General features: G+C 36.5%; 1 protein-coding gene and 1 pseudogene across 1 annotated transcript; both read right to left on the bottom strand.

Annotated features, from left to right (window-relative positions):
- Window positions 1–711: 711 nt before the first annotated feature.
- On the bottom strand, window positions 712–18,086 carry LOC100787711 (microtubule-associated protein 70-1-like; annotated as a pseudogene).
- On the bottom strand, window positions 17,776–20,339 carry LOC100787185 (microtubule-associated protein 70-2-like). The gene has a single exon (XM_014773667.3). The coding sequence runs from the start codon at window positions 19,821–19,823 to the stop codon at window positions 18,048–18,050; it is 1,776 nt and encodes a 591-aa protein (XP_014629153.2). The 5' UTR covers window positions 19,824–20,339; the 3' UTR covers window positions 17,776–18,047.
- Between the last annotated feature and the right edge of the window lie 1,658 nt (window positions 20,340–21,997).

The following is a 21,997-nucleotide window of genomic DNA, read 5'->3' as shown; positions in this document are numbered from 1 at the left end:
CGTTCTTGGCCTTGAATATGTTGAATCCTATGAGGTCTCATTTAATTTTGCTATTTTTTATTTATAAAATTCTAGCGTTAGTGGTAATCGGTAATTTTGTTATGGCTTGTTGTTCGCTTCGCACTCACCTAACTGCGATACTAATCAGCAAGTGTACTGAGTCATAAATAGTATAAAACGATAAGAACTGAGTATCGAATCACAGGGAATTTGTTTCATTTAGAGAGCATTAATTCAGTAGGTAAACATTTGTATAAAGCCAATAAATATAAAAAGAAATTGAGTCTATAGTTCTAATTTAACTACAAAATTAACTATCTAAATGTGAGAGATAAACAGATGATTAAAATGTTGGGTCTTCCTACTGAATCTACTTGATGTTACTTAGTATTTTTCTCTATTTAAGACCGTTTTAGCGTTCTATGCCGAAAACAACTCTCCCAAACCACGATTCCTTGAGTGAATTGCCTAACTCTATTTAAACTTTGTTCTAGATCCCTCGTCGAACTTAGCCTAAACGAGTTGCATTAAGAATACGGCATAATATAAACTAAATATCTGCACTCCGTGTCCAGACATATAGTTCTCTAGCCTGCTCTATCCAGTTCTAAGGATTTAAAACACTTTCCAATGCCAAAAATCCTAACTTTACATACAAATGAGTGATCAAGCCACAAGCATGCAAAAATTAAGTTCAGATAGAAGCAATGAACACATAATAACAACTTTAAATAGATAGTAAAGGATTTTATATCAAAGTTCAACAGAAACCCCCAACAAGAGAGTTAGTCTTCCATTGCAAGTTAGCACCTTTCAGCCCAAGAACAGGTTTTGGAAGGATAAGTAAGATTACAAAGTTGTGGGGATGTCTCCTCCACCTCTAAAAACCTAACAATCACTCAAAATCTCTCAAAGGTTGAAGCTTTTCGTCCAAGCTCTTCTCTCTCACTCTGTTTTTCGGCTCTGTTATGTCTCTCCTCTACTGCACACTCTTCTTCGCCAACTTCAGTCTTTTAAGGGCTTTCTGATCCTGAAGGCTCACTTAGCGCCATTTTCTCGTTAAGCGCAAGTTAGTGACTTTTGGCTTAGCGAGCTGGGTGCGCTGGGTGCCAGAAGAGACAAATGACTCGCTAAGCGAGCTGATGGCACACTGGGCACGTGCATGAATGGCAGATTCTCTTCCAGATCCTCTCAACTCGCTAAGCGAGCTAAGTGCCTCGCTTAGCGGATGATCCTCACTAAGCGCATATGCCTCGCTTAGCGAGACACCAGTTGCTTTAACCTTCTTCTTTTTCCATCCTTTGACCTGAAACTGAACTTAAACCACCTTAATTCACAATATTGTGAGTATCTACTGAGTAAAACTAAACCAAACATAAAAAATATGTACAATCCTACAAAAAGAACCATAAATTGGAGAAAAAACATAAATTTCATAAAACTTTTTAATACAAAAGTTAGTCATAAATGATGACTAACACTTGCATAGGCTTAATTGGTTGATGGGCATCAAGTTTCACATTTCAAAATTCAACCTTTCATGATGAAATAATGGAATGATGGATGGCCTATGAGAAACTATGGAAGTGATCCGTTGTGACTCCATGTGTTTATTGCTATTCTTATTTTATCAAATTTTATAATTTTTTTTATATTATTGGTTTGTTCAATGAAGAATGTTATGAATAAAATTATTCAAATGATAGTGACAATATACATTACCAAACTAGAAAGGCCTCGTACGACGACTACTTGCCCTGCCACATTGAAGATAAAATCCTTTTTTTAAACTCCAGTTATATTCTATATTGTATGTTCTATATTATACATTTTTTGAAAATGAATTATATTCTATTTGAAGATAAAATCCTTTTTGAAACTCTAGTTATATTCTATAATCCATGTATTGGTTTCTTTATGATTTTTTGGTGACCATTGTAGGCTAGGATTTTGGGGCCGAATGCTTCATATTATCTGAAAACAGAAGGTCATTTTGTTATTTCAATAAAGGTATGTTCAAATATTTAATCATCTTTTTATAAAACTTTATGGTTTATTTGATCAATAATCAATATGGTAAACATTTAAAAAAAGGGTGACCCAGTGCAAATGGTTCCCACCTAGTGGGGGGGGGGGGGGGGTCTAAGGAGAGAGCAGAAGGAATCGGCCTTACTAGTCTTTATTTAATTTAATATTAAAGATTAACCTTATTTTTCATGCTGACCCAAGTGCACTTAGCTAATAGTTTCTCTCCCACTGTAAATTTCTAAATAACATACTTTCTACATGCTTTTTTTTTTGTTTTTTTATTAACAGTAAACATGGCTTCCAATAATTCTAATGTTGGTAGTGGAAGTGATAATTTTGGTGGTGATGTTGTTGCCAGTAGGAATGGAAGTGGGTCAGTGTCTTCCTCAATACCAAATGAAAATGCAGCTCCTTATGGAATTATGTTACAAAATTGGATAAAAGGGGAGAAGTAGGAGGAACTTTGAATTTTAAATGTAATTTTGTGGTGAATCTAGAAATGGAAGCTATTCTAAGCTGAAGGTTCATTTACTTCAAGTTAAAGGTCAGGAAATTGCTATTTGTAAAAAAGTGACCGACAAGATAGAATTGAAATGACAAGGGTGGAAGAAGAGTTTGAAAGGAAAAAGAAGGAGTCGAGAGCTAAAGATGTTCTTTTACCATGTCAATCTCAATCTCAATCGAAACTTGATTCCTCCTCTAAAAAATGAAAATATGATTTTTCACCTATTTTGAGATCATTTGACATTCCTATAAGGAATCAATTAGATCAAGAAATTTCAAGAATGTTTTTTACAGGTGATTTGCCATTTAATCTTACAAGAAATCCACATTATTTGAGGTCTTATTCTTTTGTTGCTAACAATAGTTTGTCAGGTTATATTCGTCCTGGTTACAATAAATTGTGCAACACATTACTTCATCAAGAAAAAACCAATGTTGAGTTGTTGTTACAACCAATCAAAGCAACTTGGAAAGATAAAAGGGTTACAATTGTGATTGATGGTTTGAGGGATCCTACTCGAAAGTCTGTCATTAATTTCATGGCAACTTGTGGAAAAGGTCTAATGTTTCTTAAAGCTGTGAATTATTTTAGGCAAGTGAAAGATAAATTTTTCATTGCCAATTTGATGAAAGAAGTGATTGATGAGGTGGGTCATCAAAATATGGTGCAAATTGTAATTGACAATGCAACTAATTGTAAGGGGGCGGAAAAGATAATTGAGAGCATGTATACTCACATATATTGGACACCATGTGCTTAACCTTGCTTTGAAAAACATTTGTGCTTCTAAGAATATGGAGGGCAATGAGGAAACATTTGAATTGCATAATTGGATCACCGACATTCATGGAGATGCCATACAAATCAAGAATTTCATCATGAACCATGACATGAGATTGGCAATCTTCAATCGATTTACTCCTCTTAGATTGCTTTCGGTTGCCGATAGTCGTTTTGCCTCCATTATCGTGATGCTAAAAAGGTTTAAGCTAATCAAGAGAGGTCTTGGAGCGATGGCCATTAGTCAAGAATGGAGTTCTTATAGAGAGGATGACACGGGGAAGGCAAACTTTGTGAAAGAGAATATTGTGAATGATGATTGTTTGGATAAGGTAGACTACATCATTGATTTCACAAAACCAATCTATGACATGATTCAGGTTTGTGATACCAATAGGCCATGCCTTCACTTGGTGTATGAGATGTGGGATTCCATGATTGAGAAGGTCAAACTTGAGATTTACAAGAAAGAAAAACTCTCTCACTCGGAGAATTGTCCATTTTATGATGCGGTATATCAAGTTTTAATAGCTTGTTGGACAAAAAGCTATACTTCTCTTCATTGTCTAGCTCACTCATTGAATCCAAGGTATATATTCTTTAAAGTTAGTTTTCTATGTTAATAAAAATAATTCTTTTTGATAAATGTGTAATGCTTATTGTTGTTTGATACTTAATGAAGGTATTATAGTGATGGATGGCTTCATGAGGATCACTTTAGAGTTACTCCTCATAGAGATGCTGAAATCTCTCGTGAAAGAATGAAGTGCTTTTGGAGACTATTTCCAAGTAGTGATAACTTTGATAAAGTTTATGATGAGTATGATCAATTCTCACTTATGACGGATCCATTTGAAGATCCAACTTCTCTTTCAAAGAGATACTCTTCGGATCCTATAAATTGGTGGGCTAACTTTGGTGTCGAGACTCTTCATTCAATCTTTGGCTTTCGAGTTACTTGGACAATCGACTTTTTCCTCTTGTTGTGAGTAGAATTGTAGTACCTACTCTTTCATTCAGTCACTTAGGAGGAATAGGTTGAATCCTAGTCATGTCGAAGATTTGGTTTACATTCACAACAACCTCTGTCTCCTATCAAGAAATTCCAATCAATATGAGAATGAGAAGACCAAAATGTGGGATGTTGGTTGTGATACATTTGATTCAATGGAGGATGTGGGATTTTTAGAGTTTGCCGAACTCTCACTCTATAAGCCAGAATTAGAGAACGGGTTAATACCGAGAATGTTGACAATGCTTGATGTTGTATTTTATTTGTTTTTTTAGACATTGAACTAACTTGCTTGTAGGACTTTTTAATGTTAATTTTGCACTTTGCACCTTAATGCTTTATTTTGGTAGGCCATTGGATTATCTTAAATTTTATAATATGCTAGCATTGCTACTTATTTCTCATGGTTTTTTTTTTAATTTTTCAGTTTTTTTAAAATAATAAAAAATATTAAAAAAAACAGTTTCCTAGTCGTACCTATATCTTGAGATTTTAGACTTACCATTTTTCGTCCTTGTCCCCGTACCCGTATATGTCTCTGTCCCAGTTTTGGTGCATCCTAGGTGCTCACCATATGTGCATGGATATCATTGTTATGGAGATGGAGCTTACTTTGGTCTAGGAAAGTTCAAGCATGGGAAATAATTAAATAAGTAACTCTCAACAAGATCATGAAAGCTTAGGTATGGGATGAATAATGTGTGCTCCAACAACATATTGCATGTTTGCAATGATTACTTTAATATTTCTTACCATTATTGGTCGTTATTATCATTTTGTGTTTGACTTCTGCAAACAAAAGAAATTCATCATCCTTGGGTTATTTAGCTTGTTTGCTTACTATTTTCCTCTTCATCAATGATTTAATATTGAGATAGCAGTTAAGTATTGACAGATAAGCCTTGAAAACATTTGTCAATTATTAGTAAGATAAATTTTACTGTGAAATAGGACTTTTTCATGTAGTAACTTGTATCCCAATATATGTCTTATTGAACTTTTGTAAAGGGAGTTTCCATGAAACTAATGAGTCTTAAAAAAGATTATCACTATGTGTTATGTATGTGAAGCTACTTTGTTGGGTTAAAACATCTTTTGTGTTTTTATAATAAAAAAAATCTAGGCATTTGGTGTGTGTCGAAGTTTATATACAAGGAAGGCAAACATTGGAGAGATGATTCTTATATTATTATTTAGTGTGGAGGAAGAACATCTCCCCACCAACAGCTAAAGATTAATTCTTTTCAAGCGAGAAAACATTGAAATGAGTTTGGCATCTTCAACTAAAGTCATTTCTATGAACATAGTTAGAATTGAACATTTGTTAGCATACTCAAATGAATGAAAGCGATGTTTTTATTTTTTTTATTTAAGGAACATATTTTTAATTGAATAGTTTGGTGGATTTTGTTTATGAAAAAGAAGAAAAAATAGAAAACAAAATAGTTTGACACTTGATGATTTAGGATACTATATTTTGCCTAATAACTAGTGTTTGTAAGGGGTATTATTTAGGCCAAAATATGTTTTTAGTCCCTACAAAATTGGTAAAGTTTGTTTTTCATTCCTATAAAAATTTTCATTTGTGTTTCATCCTCATAAAATAAAAAATATGTGATTTTTTTTGCCCAAAGTTAGGTGTGGTAAAATCCAATCTTGCGTGTTGTCTGAGTTTCCACCTCAGCCACTACGTTAGGCATCTGAACATCAACATGTATTAAGTTTTCGTTGGTTTTATTGAGGTTGTACGTTGACCACTTCATAGTTGTCGTTTGGAAGTCAACAACGGTGTCATTTTCATGTGTAAGCCAAAGTAGATGAAGATTCATGTTTGAGAGAGGTTCCTAAGAGTGAATTTGTGGTGGTCCTAAGCAATTCAACTTGGTTATCATGGTGGTCCCAAGCATAAAGAAGGTAGTTTTTGTGGTGGTCCCTAACACGAAGAAGGTATTTTTTTTTAGTTTTATAGTTTGTTTGGATTTTTTCTATGGTTTCTCGAATTCGAATGGAGTTAAGGTTATCATGGTTTTGAGGGGGGTTGGAGTTCATGCGAGTTCCAAGTGTAATTGGGGTTGTGCACTTATGCGAGATCAAAATCCATTACGGTTTAGGGGGGTTAGGGTTTTTCTAAATGCGAAATGGGTAATGGTGGTGTGAGTTCAAATTTTGTACAGTATGAGTGATTTGGGGTATGGCTTGTTTGAGCACGAATTGGGTAGTGTTGGTGTGGGTTCAAATTATGTACGGTTAGGTTCTAAATTTGTTTCTATGTTTGACCTTTGTATTTTATTTTTGTTGTGGCATTTGATTTCATGATAGTTTGTGTATTGCAATTTGACTTTATAATTTTGTTGAACATGGATGAGGATGAGGTTTTCTATTGTAATTCACTCGATGGGGGCATGGGTATAAAAAGAGCATGCCTATCGTACATAATCTTGATATTGACACATGGTCCTACTTTGAAATTTTGTTTCTGATGAAGGACCTTAAATATAGTGTTACTAGTGGGATTAAAATGTGGTGGAAAGGAAAAGATGTTGATTATGACTCCCTAGAAGATTTGGTGACGGATCAAGACGCACTGGATTTGGAAAACTATGCTTTGGAGCATAAGCATGAAGCTAAGATTTATATGGTGCCTGGTGTTTCTCAACATGAATGAGTTAGTGGATTTGAGATGTTAAAACATACACCAGCAACCCCTAATTCTGAAAATTGCAATGAATAGGCCAATAATGTTGTTAATGAGGACCTAATCAATGGTCAGGATGTTGTTGAAATGTATTTTGAAGGTTATGATAATGACTTAGAGTATGGTGTAAATGATGCTTTTGACTGGGACTTTGGTCTAGATAATGGTCAATCATCTGTGAAGCAGAAAGCAAAGAAAAAGGTGGCTAATGAGGATCCTCTTGAGATGTCTGGTGACAATGAAGTCGACCCACCGCATGTGCATACCCATCCTAATTTTAGGGAAATGTATCATTTAGAGACTGGTTATGACACTAGGCATAATGGAGTTTTCTGTGTTGAATGGTTATCAAGTAAACTATCCTAAAAATGATTGCGTAAAGGTTAGGGCAGTGTGCAAGACTAAGGAGTGTCCATTTCAAGCATTTGTATCAAAAGTGGGAGAAACATCTACCTTTCAAATGGGAGAAACATTCCTAACTTTATGACAAAAGCAACACTAGCATCATTTGCACCAACAACATAGTGACACTAAACCCCCTTACACCAACCCACTAACACTTAACATTGACACTTCAAAAGAAAAATTAGAACCATGGCCAATAACAATGAGCAACCCATGACTAGAACACCAACCAACACATATACAATTGTTCTTCGAATAGCAAGTTTCTTTCGCAATTTGTTATTCTTCCTTTCAACCTCCTCTAATTGCTACAAAGGATGATGCTTTATTTGTTGTTCACTCCTCTGAAATGTGCCTTGCGTTGCATCAACATGTTGCAACTGTAGATAGGTAGTGGGGTGTTTAACAAAGGCTGCAAGAATGAAAGCAAGGACACTAAGAAGTTAATACTTGGCATGCAATTAGGTGATTGGTTACTCATTGTCGAGGCAAAGGTGGAAGTGCACCTTGGTGAAAAATAAAAAAATGAGCCTCATTTTCATCGCCTTCTATGTTCAACATTCACAAAAGCACTTTTTAACACCTATTGTAGATGACGACGTCGACCACCTTTCATCACTTGTTTTACGACAACCTTCATAACTTCCAGATCTTTCCATGGTCACCAGTGGCGGATCTAAGACCCTAAGTTAATGGGGGCAATTTTAAAATATATAGGACAGTGAGTTCAAATATATAGGATTAGGGGGAGCAAAATAAAAAAAAATTAAAATACTTAATAATAATTTTACCAAAGTCAGGGGGTGCACCTGCACACCCTCGTATATATGCAGGTCTGCCACTGATGGTCACCAACAACGACAATAAGAAAAAGAAGAAGAAGAAGCGCCATGGGTAACCAAATGCCAAGGTTTTTAGTTTACACAAAAAAAAATTAAAACAATAATGACATGGAAAACAAAATACATGTGTCTACTCAATAGCAAGATAGTCAGACAACACGTAGGATCGAATTTTACCACACCTAACTCTAGGTCAAAAAATCACATATTTTGATTTTACAAGGACGAAAAATAGACAAATTTTTTTATAGGGACGAAAAATGAACTTTATCAATTTTGTAGGAACTAAAAACATATTTTGCCTTATTATTTATCTATGTACCATTAATTAGGGTCCGTTTCGATTGAAATTCTTAAAATCATTATTCAATATATTATTTGATTACTATTTATCAATATTGTGACTAAAAGAGAGATACACCAACATAGAAATAATAGAGAACTATTTTAATTCGAACCATTCTATATTAACATATATAGTGTATTTCTTTTGCAACAAATTTGCTACGAGTCTCATATGTTCTCTAAATCTGAATTACAGTAGTCAAAGTTAATGAAATGTGTAGGATAGAATTGAATGGAGAAACAAGGTCAAGAAAAAAAAGAGGCAAAGGACCTCCAATGCATAAAAAGACAAGACTATTAACAGTATGTTTGTTTATCCGTTCCCAGCCTTCAAACCAGCATTCAAGCAAAAGCTTCACAAAACGCTGCTTTGGAATGTATGCCAACAGGATCCAACACCTAATGCCTACACAGACATGCTCTAAGTCCGTGTTTGGTTTGGAATTGGAAAACTTAATTTTGCAGCCCTTGGAAGCAATAAAGGGATGCCCTTAATTTATAGCAGTTTCTGATAGCAAACAGGTGGCAACTGGCAACTTGCTTTGGTTCATTTATGATTGCTAATTGCTATAGACAAAGCCACACTTACAGAAGAGACTAAAAAAGTTGGTCAAAGAAAACAAAACTTGGGAAACTTGATATTGTTGCAAAAAGAAAGCCAAGAGGCAGTTGAATGAATGTGGCAGAATAAGAACTGCTAGCTATCCAGCAAATCAATCCAGCTTCACTAAGATGCATCACAAAAGCTATGGAATTTTACTCACTCCCGTAGGAAGGAGAACCCTTTCATGGTACCGCTCCTGATCACACTCCCGTAGGTAACCCTTTCAGAAACATTGGCAACCAGCTTTAATACCAATTGAAAAGCACCTAAGCACTTAGAGAACTAGGAAAGAGAACCAGACACTTGAATACTCCGTCAAGCATCCCACACTACTCAATGTGGGACTTAGGCACCACATAATACCTATGTCCCTATCATAAACAATGATTGTCTTTAATCAATGCGTATCAACGTGATTGTAATAAATATACAATTCCATTCCTCAGTAGACAGAAAAACAAAGCACAAATTTAGTTCTAGCATGTGTAATTTCAACTAAAAAGGGACATGCGTTGATAGTAGAATGTTAACTCCAATTCATAGAATCATCAAGATCAATGCACCATATCATTCAAAAACAATCATTACAGTGTTCACATAGTATGCAATCCTTAAAAAATAGAATCCACAGTCATAGCTAACTACTAAAGGGAGTAAAAGAACCCAGCCTCAGAAAGAGGAAGCAGAAGAAGAATGAAAGTTATCAATTCCACTGGATAATTGCCAAAATAATCAAGAACCACCTTCAAAAATGTGTTTTCAGAGATAGGTTTTGACTTTTGACCTGCTAAAATTTATTTCACAAATTTTGCTGAAATTGATGCTGGCAGTAGGCTTCTCAAGATTTTTTGCGTACTTGACCACAGATGGTGCATACTGTAGGCTGATTATAATTCTTGGAGAGTAGACATGTCTAGTTTCAATTAACATAGGGACATCAAAGATAAACACTGCCTACCCCAAATACACAACCTGTGGTAACAGAACTAATTTGGTCACAGTCTGACACTGACACACATAGATTGATCACTAGTGGTGTGGCCACTGCTAAAATTCAATGGATGAATCAGAAACCACAGTATACAGAAAGTAGTATATAGAAATTTAGAGAAGATAAGAAACTAATTGCGGTATTGTCTTTGGCATAGTTGTCAATACCGGCGTAGCAGAGCGGAGCGACCAACCCCAAAAGTGGGATAGCGGGATGACCGCTATTCTAATGTTTTTTATATATGTTAAATAATTAATAAATATGTATATATATATATATAAGTATATATATATATATATATATATATATATATATATATATATATAAGTTCAAAAACAGAAAAATAACTCGAAACATAGTTACTTAAACAAAAGTTACAAAACATAAAGTAGGAAGTCAAGCAAATAAAGGGCTTAAAGCCTTAATCCCTCTAAGCTAAAGCCTAAAGTAACTATAATAATAGACAAGTAGACATTAAAATTCAAATAGACAAATGCAAGTTTTTTAATACTAAATTACTAATCAGAATCGGAATCTTCATCCTCTTGAAGATCCAAGTCATTATCTTCTTGAAATCCATCATTCTCACTAGCATTAGAATTGTACTCTTTTTCCCCCTCATCTCCATTCTCTTCTTCCACTTCCACCACTTTTTTCCTTGTTCATTTGTAGGTGCAGGTCAGCTGCTGCCTTGTTTACTTGTGTTTGACTCCTTGTGTTTTTTAAAGGTTCACCAGCCCCAATTGCCTCAGCAACATCTAACTAATTCAAATCATCATCATCATCAAAAACCAAATCATTAACAGCTTCTTCTCCTTCCAATTCTCCCAATAACCACTCATTGTTATCATCAATATCATTTAAAGCAATAGGATGAATCACATCATGACACTCAAAGCGATCTAGAAGATCTTGGTTATACTTAACATAAACCAAGTCTTGAAGCTTTTGGTGCTCAAGCCTACTTCTCTTCTTTGAGTGAATCTATAATAATTTGAAAAACATGAATGTTAGTTACTTAGTTTCAATTTCAGCTTCTAATGTTTCATAATCAAATTAAAAATGTTCACTTTCATATAATACTATAGATTAAGTGATTAATTTACATGCTCAAAGGTACTCCAATTACGCTCACATCCTGATGAGCTACAAGTCAAACTTAAAATTTTAATGGCAATGGTTTGCAAGTGTGGTGTTTTGCCTCCACACAATTTCCACCACTCAGCTGTAAAATGCAATTCATATGCATTAGCATTTACACAGATTATTAATTAATCGTTCAAATTTATAAGTGAACTTTCCCACTTACTAGGAGATATTTCAGTCCTTGCTTTCATTGCTACAGTCATACCAAACCTCTCTCTAGCCCTTTTATACACTAGCAATTGTTTGTGAACTTCAATTACAAAATTATCATCTTCACTAAGCCTATCAATACATTTGTAGAGGCCATCCACCACTTCATTATCATTGTAAATGTTTGGATTGGTGTAAAAGAACATCGGATTTAGATAATAATCCGCTGCATGCAAAGGGTGGTGAAGTTGGCAATCCCATCTTTTATCAATGATTGCAAGGATATCCTTATACTTCCCTTCATTGTTATTGAAAGCTCTTTGAATTACCTCTTTGGCCTTATCCATTGCTTCATAAATGAAACCCATTACAGGATTTTTTTTCATTATCCACCAACCTCAACACACTTACAAGAGGCCCCATAGCCTTTAAAGTGTAGACAACATCATTCCAAAATGATGGCATCAGAACATCTGTTGCTTTCTTTCCCTTGGGCTCTTTAGCTGCCTTAGACTTCAACCATCCATCTGAAGTAAACATCCTTCTAAGATTGGCCTTTTGCTTATGCAATCTTTGCAAAGTTAAGAAAGTGGTAGCAAATCTTGTAACTCCGTGTCTCACCAATTCAGTTTTTTTTGTGAATTTCCTCATGGTGTTCAAAGCCAATGTATGGTTGTAAATGTAGCCTACAAGCTTGATGCCTCTTTGTATAACCCTTTTTTACTTTTGGGATCTTTCCAATATCTTCTAGCATCAAGTCAAGACAATGTGCAGCACATGGAGTCCAAAATATTTTTGGTCTCGTGACTTGTAAAATTTTACCTAAAAAGACCAAAATCAATAAACTTGTATGAGTAGTGTAAATTAAAAGTTATAACTATAAAATAAAAAACTTCATTAAGCATGATTGAATTCTCACCCGCCAACACATAATTACTTCCATTGTCCGTCACCACTTGAATAACATTCTTTTCTCCAATCTCCTCAGCAAAGCTATCAAAAAGCTCAAAGATCTTCTAACCAGTCTTCATGTATTCAGAAGCATCCACACTCCTCACAAACTGTGTTCCCAATGAACAATTTGCCAAAAAGTCAATCAAAGTTCTATTCTTCCTATCCGTCCAACCATCTGACATAATTGAACATCCATATTTGATTCGCTTCTCCTCATGACCCGTCAATAAGCCCTTCGTGTATTCCAACTCTTTTTTAAAGAGTGGAACTCTCAATTCATGATAGCTTGGAGGCTTTAAATGAGGACCATAGGTTCCAATCGCCTGAATCATCAACTTGAAACTTTTTGATTTAGCAACATTGAATGTTATTCCATTCCTAAAAAAGAAACGAGCAATGTACTGAATTGCCCTGTCTCTTGATGCCTTGTTATAAGATTCATTTACACTTGTTTGTCTCATGGTTTTTCACAATTTGATACTTTCTTCAGGTTGTTTGGAGAACAAAAAATCAAGAGGGCCTTTTTTATTTGTGGTCCTTTTCTTGGAAGCAGTTGAGGAGGTTTCATTTGATGTTGTTGGAGGCCTTTTTCCACTTTTAAGTCTTGCAATCTCTTGGATCCCATCTTCCTCTTCGTCGTCTTCTTCTTGCGTTGCCTCCGTGTATGCTGCAGTTTCAGCTATTTTTTTCTCATAAGCATAAATCATTTCTAATTTAACATCCTCTGATACTTTCTTACAAGAATCCACATCTCCTTTTATTTGAAGTTGATGTCTTCTGGCTCCAGAAATTCCTCCAGTAGATGTTTTTTGACAAAAATCACATGTCACACTCTTCCTATTATTTTTATCCTTTAAGTTGTTCCAATTCCAAGAGACATCTACCTTATCACCTGTAGGCTTGAACATCCAGTTGAAGACCCCTCTAAATTGGTATTCTTTTGTTGATCAGAGGATGCCATGGTTTTGCTTTTGCTAGGCAGTAAGCACAATAACTCAGCAGTAAGCACAAATTATTTAAAACCTGAAGTCCTTAACTAGGGTCGTCGGAACAGAAGCCGTTGCCAGAACGGAACAGAGTCGAAACGACGTCACCGGAACGAAATGGAGTCACCGAAACGGAGGATGCAGGCGTCGCAAGTGTGCAGAGCAGCAACGGCGCTAGGGTTGAAGATGATGGAGCCCCAATCGTGAGAGTCTTCGCAGCTTATAGGAAAAATTCGAAAAACCTAAAATACTCTCACTTACCCTCATTAAGTGAGGGTATTTTCGGAAATTTCAGTGCTTCAAAGTAGCGGCGCGAAAAACCGCTCCAGAACCTGCGTCGCTCCGCCCCGTGCCACCGCGACACAAAACCGCTCCGCTACAGAGGTGCCCATCGCGGATGGGGGCCGCTACGACCTCTATTGACTACATAGGTCTTTGGTATGGGTACTAAGCCAACAAGGCAGATAAATGGGAAAAAAATGGGCTTAATTAAAGAAGCAACTCAAGCAAGGTGGAAAGAATTAAAACTAGTGAACTAAAAACGGTAATGAGGAAAATGTTGCTATTAATAGCCACTCCAGTAGTCACATGTATAACCTACCCTTAAGGCAAGATGCACATTTTTTTATGATTTCTAACTACGATATATTTTAATTTTAAATTATAAATAAACCATTCAAAACATGATAGTATTTAAAAACAGGATATAAGTATACTGACCTCCCCTGAAATGATAGAAAATGCAAAGAGGGGAAAACCTGTAGTATCAGAGACAAATGCAAGAAGCCACTGAGAAAAAGAGTGAGAAAATGAAATTGAAGCCAAGTCAAATTACAAAATTCCCACGAGCATGGAGCAAATTATGAATAGGGAGGAGAAAATGGTAATGGGTAAATAAATTACTGTTGAGAAGCATTAAACTTCCCATTAAACAGTTTTGACCAGGTTCACAAAATTATTAATAACTACAAGGGAACTTCATTCACATTGTCCCTATCAGTTTTGAGAGCACACAACATACTGAAATATCCATAGATCTCATATCACACACATATAATGGAATTCAAATTTTCCATTAAAAGACCTCCTGACCATGCCATGCAGCCTTGTCAATTACTTAAAAATCCAGGAAAATACTAGCTTTTAATACATTGATATATGGATTAACAACATCCCAAAAGTAAATATTCTCAATACCAGTATACCACTGAATTTAGAGGCACAAGCAGAATCCAATGCAGCTGTTCCATGGGAATGACACAAACAGAGGTTCAACTGCCGCAATCACTTACTATATTAAGCAATATCGTGTCTCTCTAACCTAAATAACTGTCCTTTTTTTTTTCTAGTGCTCTGCATAAAAGAGAATGTGCAAAAACTAAAAAAAAAAGGAATGGGTTCAGATCACACTTCCCTCACTCATGAACAGGTAGGTAGAAGCAGTTTGTTTATACACCTAGGAGTAGAAAGAGTACTTGCGCTAAAACTTTCCAACATCCTATTCACTCTGACCAAATTTACTGACAACCGAAACAACTTGAGAACAAAAAAGCATTCAGGGTATGCGCTGAGGCTGAGCATTATCTATGTTGGAAAATAAGATAGCGCCCTCAGTGAAAAGTAAATGATACTGAGCTCTGAAATCATAATTAACAACATAAAAAGTAAACAGCAGATAACTTCATAGTATGTGCAAACAAAATTAAAAGGTGGGATGCGACTGCATTAACAAGACATGAACCTGATTGTCAGATCAAGTCCTACTGAAGTTCCAACTACCAAATACACATTTTCTCTATTATCAATTTTACATATGATTTCTGTTTTATGGAATGACTGAATAAACACTGAATATCAACCATATTAAGATTAACATCTTATATACAGATCCCCAAATGTCACCCCTAATAACACCAAACATTTTAAGTCTCTACAACAGCTATGCTCAAAAACTGATTCAGAAGAAGCCCCTGTTCATCAATTCGGCTTGATTAGATTCTACCATACAATTACAAATACCACATTAATTTCTCAGAATTATATGTAGTCTGCAAACCTCTTCACCAATCCAGAACAAAATTTATTTCATAAAATTCAATGATGCATAATTGTTGTTAGTTACTTTTTTAGTGAAAACATCAATCAACAGGAGTATTTTGTGAACATCTGCTGCAAGAAACATCGAAGTAACTTGCAAAAGACAAAGCAAAAGCAATTTCTGAGCTGTTCACATGCCTGAAAAAAATTTCTTTCTTCTAGCCACTGCTTCACTGGCATCACTTTATCATTAGCATCTTTCCACTCATTTGCAACTACAGTCGCAACCCTGTTTGCAGTAACTTTGGCACGAGCTACTTCCCGCTCCAAAATTTTCCTTTCCTCCTATGTCAACTTTGATCGTTAGAACTTATAAGCAGCCAAGAGCATCTGCAACAGACTCAAAACAACAACCAGTATATATGATGATTATCCAAAGAATGTTAATATTTACATTCATCTCTTGCACTTTACGCTGGTAATCACGGACAGCATTAGCAGCAGCCCCACCAGCCAAGACAGCCTCTTCAAGCTCACGAACAGTTTGAGTTAGTTTTTCAACTTCAGCAACCTTTTGCCAAAGGATTTTGTCCAAGATTTTGTTCTCCTCCTAACATAAGAGTGTAACATGCTTCATTAAATTTTGCATTCCACAAATTGAGTATGTAAAATATGTGCCTTACTAGCAAGTATAAGCACAAATAATTTTATTCTAAAAAAAGAATCACAAACCTGGCATATTTCAATCTGTTTCATTGATTTTTGTTTTGCAGATCATCAACCAAGGATGCATTTGCCAAAGCAATCTGAACAGTTCTCTCAGCCTCAAGAAGAGCAGCCTCCTTCGATTTGGTTAGCCGATCCAGTGCTCTGTTGTCATCCTGCAGCTTTGCCACCTAAACAAATATAGCAGCAAGGATAAATAATATATACCCCTTTGGTCTTGATTCTGATCATGGAATGAGACATCCATGGGACATTGAATAACTGAATAAACTACCATCCGGTCCCAGCTAAAAGCCAATTCAATGCATGACATAGCCATCAAAATGTACCTCCATCCTAGCAAGCTTGAGTTCTGCCTCCAGGGGTGCAATAATAGCTTCAATAGGAGGCATTTCATCGTCTTTCTGTGCAGCATGAACCCTTCGAAGTGTGGCTTCTGCAGCAAATTGTGCAGCCAGTGCTGCCCTTTTCTCCTCATTGATTTTTTTTATTTCAAGGTTCTGTCAAACATATAAGTAATAAGTGGCACTGGAATAACGGTTATTGTGAGAAGCGAAGAAAAAATTCAATGAGGAAATATCTTGTGTAACTGCTAGTACTACCTTGCTTTCCAGAAGAGCTTCAGCTGCTTTTAGCTTTTCATCCACCTTGATCAGCTCATCTGTTAGCTTAGATGATTAAACAAATGAAAACACAGGTGTCACAATATTGAAATTTGAAATTTTTAACTACCAAAATCTTCATTACACACATAATTCACATAGCAAAAACCTCTCAACATTTATACTTCAATTCAAAGAATTACTAAAAGCATGAAGTTCTAGAGAGATGACAATTTTCTGAAGTGAATGTTTACGGTAGAGCATTGTTTTGCTTTGTCAAAGATAACAAGGAAAACAGAATGTGGCAGCTCATTGCTTCAATGGAATACTTGTTCATTCCACATAATACCAAGGTTCCTTGTGAAGAAAAATACAACTAGAAAAATATTAAAGCAAATATCAATGTCAGGACCTTGTAACAAAACAGTCAAGGACAAACAAATAATACAAAATTGTCACACAACTAATAATACAGTTTCCTCATATATCATCTCAGTTTTCGGAGATTTTTTTTATCAGCAAAAATATGTATATATTATATATAATAATAAAATCAATACAAGTGGTACAGTTGTATATACATTCTAGAGTCATGATGTGCGGAGCTATGGTGTCCTAATACAAGCTTTAGTGCAGGTATTAGGCAGCCATAGATCTGTATCTAAACTAGGATCCCAACCACAAAAATATATAATCTAATCCCCCCCGGAACACAGAACTCAGCCCTGATGTTGCTGGACCAAGAGTGGAAAGGAATGTCAAAAAACTTTTTTAAATTTGAAAACATTATGATTTCAAACACAACACTTAAAATAGAAATCACCTCAAAAGTGCATCCTACATTTTATGATATACTTGTCATCAAAAATATAATTCCTATGGGCTCTAGTTAATTACAACAAGACCTATACATAAAAATTAAAAATGCATCAGCTAAGCTCAAAAAAATAAATAATAAGCAAAAGCCTTTGACTTGAAAATCAATGTTTTCTTTTGAGATTCAATAGTAATATATACAACATATACTTTTACAAAATGATATTTGACTAGTCCTAGCCAAGTCCAATTTCAATTTGCCACATTATGCAGATCAGACATAAAATTAAGCTGACTAGGAAAGGGCAACCAAAATGACATGCACCCTTGAGACAAATCATCATTCATCTTCCTCGTGCAAACCTTTTGCCAATAGCAAAACTTGTTGATCCGCTAGAATGGCTAGGCTAAGACTCCATGGTTCTACCAACTTGTAGAATCAGGTTGCTCACGCTTCTTCCTGAACCCATAACTCCCATCTTGTTGCAAATCCATGTCATAAACTTCAGAATTTGCATCTCTACCTCTTGGTGAGGCATACTCTGAAGTCCTATTAGTATACTTTCCTCGACTTCTGCCTCCAATGGAATTACCCCCTCTCTGTTTCCTGACAGAACTAGCTCCCCCTGAATACAACCCATTAGACCCATCAACATTCTTTGACATAAACCTCCTTCCATTCTCCTTACTCCTCAATCCGCCATCACCAGACCCATCAACATCCTTGGATAAAACCCTCCTTCCACTCCCACTATTCCTCAATCTGCCATCAAAACTTGCTCCATACCTTCCAGAGCTTGAAGAATGGGGCAAACTTTCTCCACCATCAGCCCCGTCAACACCCTGCACAACATACTTACTTCCATTCTCATTCCTTCTCATTCTTCCATCAAAATTCAATCCATTCCTCCTCCCATAATGCACACGAGAAGATCGCCCTCCATCACTAGACCTACCATCATCATCAGACAAAATTCTCCTTCCATTCTCATTCCCATTCCTTCTCAATCTACCATTGCCATCCGCTCCATTCCTCCCATAATTCAAACGAGAAGATTGCCCTCCATCACCAGATGACATTAACCTTCTCCCTCTCCCATTCCTTCTCAATCCACCATCACCATCACCATCCACTCCATTCCTCCCATAACTCAAATGAGAAGACCGCTCTCCATCGCTACTATCCTCATCAGACAAAACCCTCCTCCCATTCCCATTCCTCCTCAATCTACCATCACCATTCATTCCATCCCCCCCATAATTCAAAGGAGAAGACTGTTCTCCACCGCTAGACCGATCAACATTATTGGACAAAAACCTTCTCCCATTCCCATTCTTCCTCATTCTGCCATCACCATCCGCTCCATTCCTCCCATAATTTCGAGAAGATTGCCCTTGCCCTCGCCCTCGATTGCTAGACCTACCAACATCATCAGACAAAAACCTCCCCCCATTCTCATTCCTTCTCAATCCACCATCACTCCCATAACTCACATCAGAAGATGAACATTCTCCATCATCATCATCTTCCAATTCAAGCCTATCAACATCCTCCAATCCACTCAAACCCCCATCACCCAATTCCCTCAAACCTCCACCAAAATCATTTCCCTTCAACAAACCCATCTCCCCATCTCCATCAGCATCCTTCACCAATCCATACCCATCAACCCTCCTATAAGGCTTCACACTATGCACAACCCCTTTGGGGAAAAACCTAGCAGAGGGCAGCTCATCAGGGCTCTCAAACAGCACCGGCCCATCCCTCTCACTCCACAAGTCAAACCCGCCTGGCCTCTGGAACCTGTCAGCAAGCACCTTCACCTGCTCATCCGCCCCAATTGAGAACAAGTTCGGCGCCGACGCCGACGCCTCTCTCTCGACAACCTCCCACGGCCGCTCCAGCTCCGACACCGCCGCCTTGAGCTCCGCCCGCTTCCGCATCTCGTATATCTGCCGCTCCCGGCAGAGGCGCGCCTTCATAAGCTGCTTGGCCTTCTTCGCCTGCATGCGCTTCCACACCCACTTCGACACGCCTCCGGGGTACGTGCGGGGACCCCCGCCCATGCGGATTATTGTGCTCGCACGTGCGGGAGGGTTGGGGAGGAAATGGAGGGGTTTGATGGGGTTGTGGAGAAATGGGCTTTGGGAGAATGAGAGATGGTTATGGTGATGAGGGAGTGGGAGTAACAGGTTCATTTTTTGGGGGGTTTGGTTTGAAATGCCTCACTTCTTTTTTTGTCTGAAGAGAGGGACAAGATTGAACAGAACGTGATGTGTGGAAGTGGAAGTGTTGGTTCAAGTGCAGTGGAGAAGAAAATGGACGAAGAAAGAAGGAATTACGAAACTTTGGAGTGTTGAAAAAGAAGGAACGAATTAGGAAGGAGTTTTTGGAGTCAACTGAGAGGAGAAGGGCAAGTCCCTAATCTTCATCCATTCGTTTTTTCACGTGTTGTGTTGTTCGCTGCTTCTCTGGACTGAGCTGAGGTCAGGTGATATATGGCTTATGTTATTGCTAAGCCATATCGTTACATTTCAATGCCAATCAATATACTAATAGGGTTAAGGTGTTTTTTATATTTGTAATATATTTTTTTAGTATTAAAAAAAATTATTTTATTATAATATTTTTAAACTTTTATTTTTAGTATTTGTGATCAAAGGCACATGTAGTTCATCGCCAATGAAAATTTGTTCAAGTCCCGACTTAGGTTTATGAGTTTTATCTTTATATGGTGTTCAACTTTTTCATTTTTATTCGATGTGAGACTTCACCTCACACTTGTATTCCAATAATCTCTCTCTCCGATATGAGTCTCTTCTACATAATAGTCTTCCCCTCGAACGGAAACCATTTTCAATCCACTGATGGTTGCATTCCAACAATCTTCCCCTCAAATGTGAATCTCTTCTACATGGTAGTCTCCACCTCGAGCAGAAACCATTTTCAGCAAAATGAAAGGAAACTTCTGAGTTAGGATACCAACAGTTATGGAAGTAGGTCGAGAATGAGCAGAATGTTGATTTGTTGATCAAATTTGTTATAGCAGAATGCACCAATGTCACTGGACTTAAAACGAACTTGGCACTGAATGTTTAAGTAATGATCATGAATGTTATCCAATACTTGATAGGAGTGAGCAAATCCAAGAACACGATACAAAATCGAGCTCAATAATGAAGAATGAAGCCAAGGAGCATTAGGTCTCGTAGAAGAAGAGGAAGAATAAGGTGGTGGAGGAGGAAGTGAAGGAATCGAATATGCCATAACAAGACCTTCCAAGCTCTAATACATTGTTAATATTCAAAGAGAAACTAAAAGATGAAGTGTTTTTTTTATTTCATTTCACTCTATGATGTTAGGATTACACACGTGTATTTATAGAGGAACTTGTGATAGCCCTATACCATTATAACTAACTAACTGAGAGCCAATTTAGAACTGCTCTCTTACATTTTGAGCTAACTAACTAAGGGTTACATAGTATACTTACACAACTTAACATTCATCGTAGACCAAAATTAATTTGATAAGTGCACATTAATTTAACATTGTTGGATGACTTTAAGTTGGATGATAAGATAAGAAGCCTCACATGTTAACAAGGCAGTACACTGGTACACAATACTTCATTAGAATTTGTTGGCACCAAAATTGTTTTCCCACATAAGCATGGCAATCAACGTTGAACGACTAATAGATAGTCAATGGTAGAATGACTATTTTAGTCGTTGGGAGAAAATGTATAACTATTTTATGGAGCGTGGGGATACTGTTTGCACACAAGATAATTGTGTAGAAGGTTAAGATCATGTAATACATAATTTCCCCAAAAATTGGGATAGTAGTTAGTGGTGTATCAAGAATGGGTAATGGCATGTAACCATTTTTTGTCTTATAAATAGGAAAAAATACAATGTAATGAGGTCCATGACCATAATCAATCAAACTTATCTTATTATGCCAAAATTTTATATTTCCTTTACTGTTTTCAATGTTCTTAGTGCTTTCATTTACTATGTGCTTTACATTATTTGTTTAGAACTCTTCTTTGATGCAATTTCACATAGGAGTAGTGTATCATAGAAAACTTCGATTGAAAACTACTAGAAAACTATTTGGAGAATACCAGGAACCTAATCAAAGAATAAAATCTCTTTCTTGAGTCTATCATGTAAATGGGAATCAATTGGTGTTAGGCGACACAATGACTAATTAGATTTCACATTAACATAATTTTGACACGTCGTATGGGACCCCAATTACATCACTAAGGTTTCCTTCATTTCCACCAAATCATCCTTAACGTATGCAATTGAGATCGGGAGAGATAACTGTAAAGACAAAAATAACAAGGGATTGAATTGTGATT

Source organism: Glycine max, chromosome 3 (assembly GCF_000004515.6).
Source record: "Glycine max cultivar Williams 82 chromosome 3, Glycine_max_v4.0, whole genome shotgun sequence".
NCBI classification, from domain to species: domain Eukaryota; kingdom Viridiplantae; phylum Streptophyta; class Magnoliopsida; order Fabales; family Fabaceae; genus Glycine; species Glycine max.
The sequence above is the reverse complement of the archived record's forward strand: the minus strand, read 5'-3'. Positions and strand labels throughout refer to the sequence as shown.

Coding starts and splice junctions, on each gene's coding strand:
- LOC100787185 (XM_014773667.3), bottom strand. CDS start 19,823: ATGAACCTGTTACTCCCACTCCCTCATCACCATAACCATCTCTCATTC.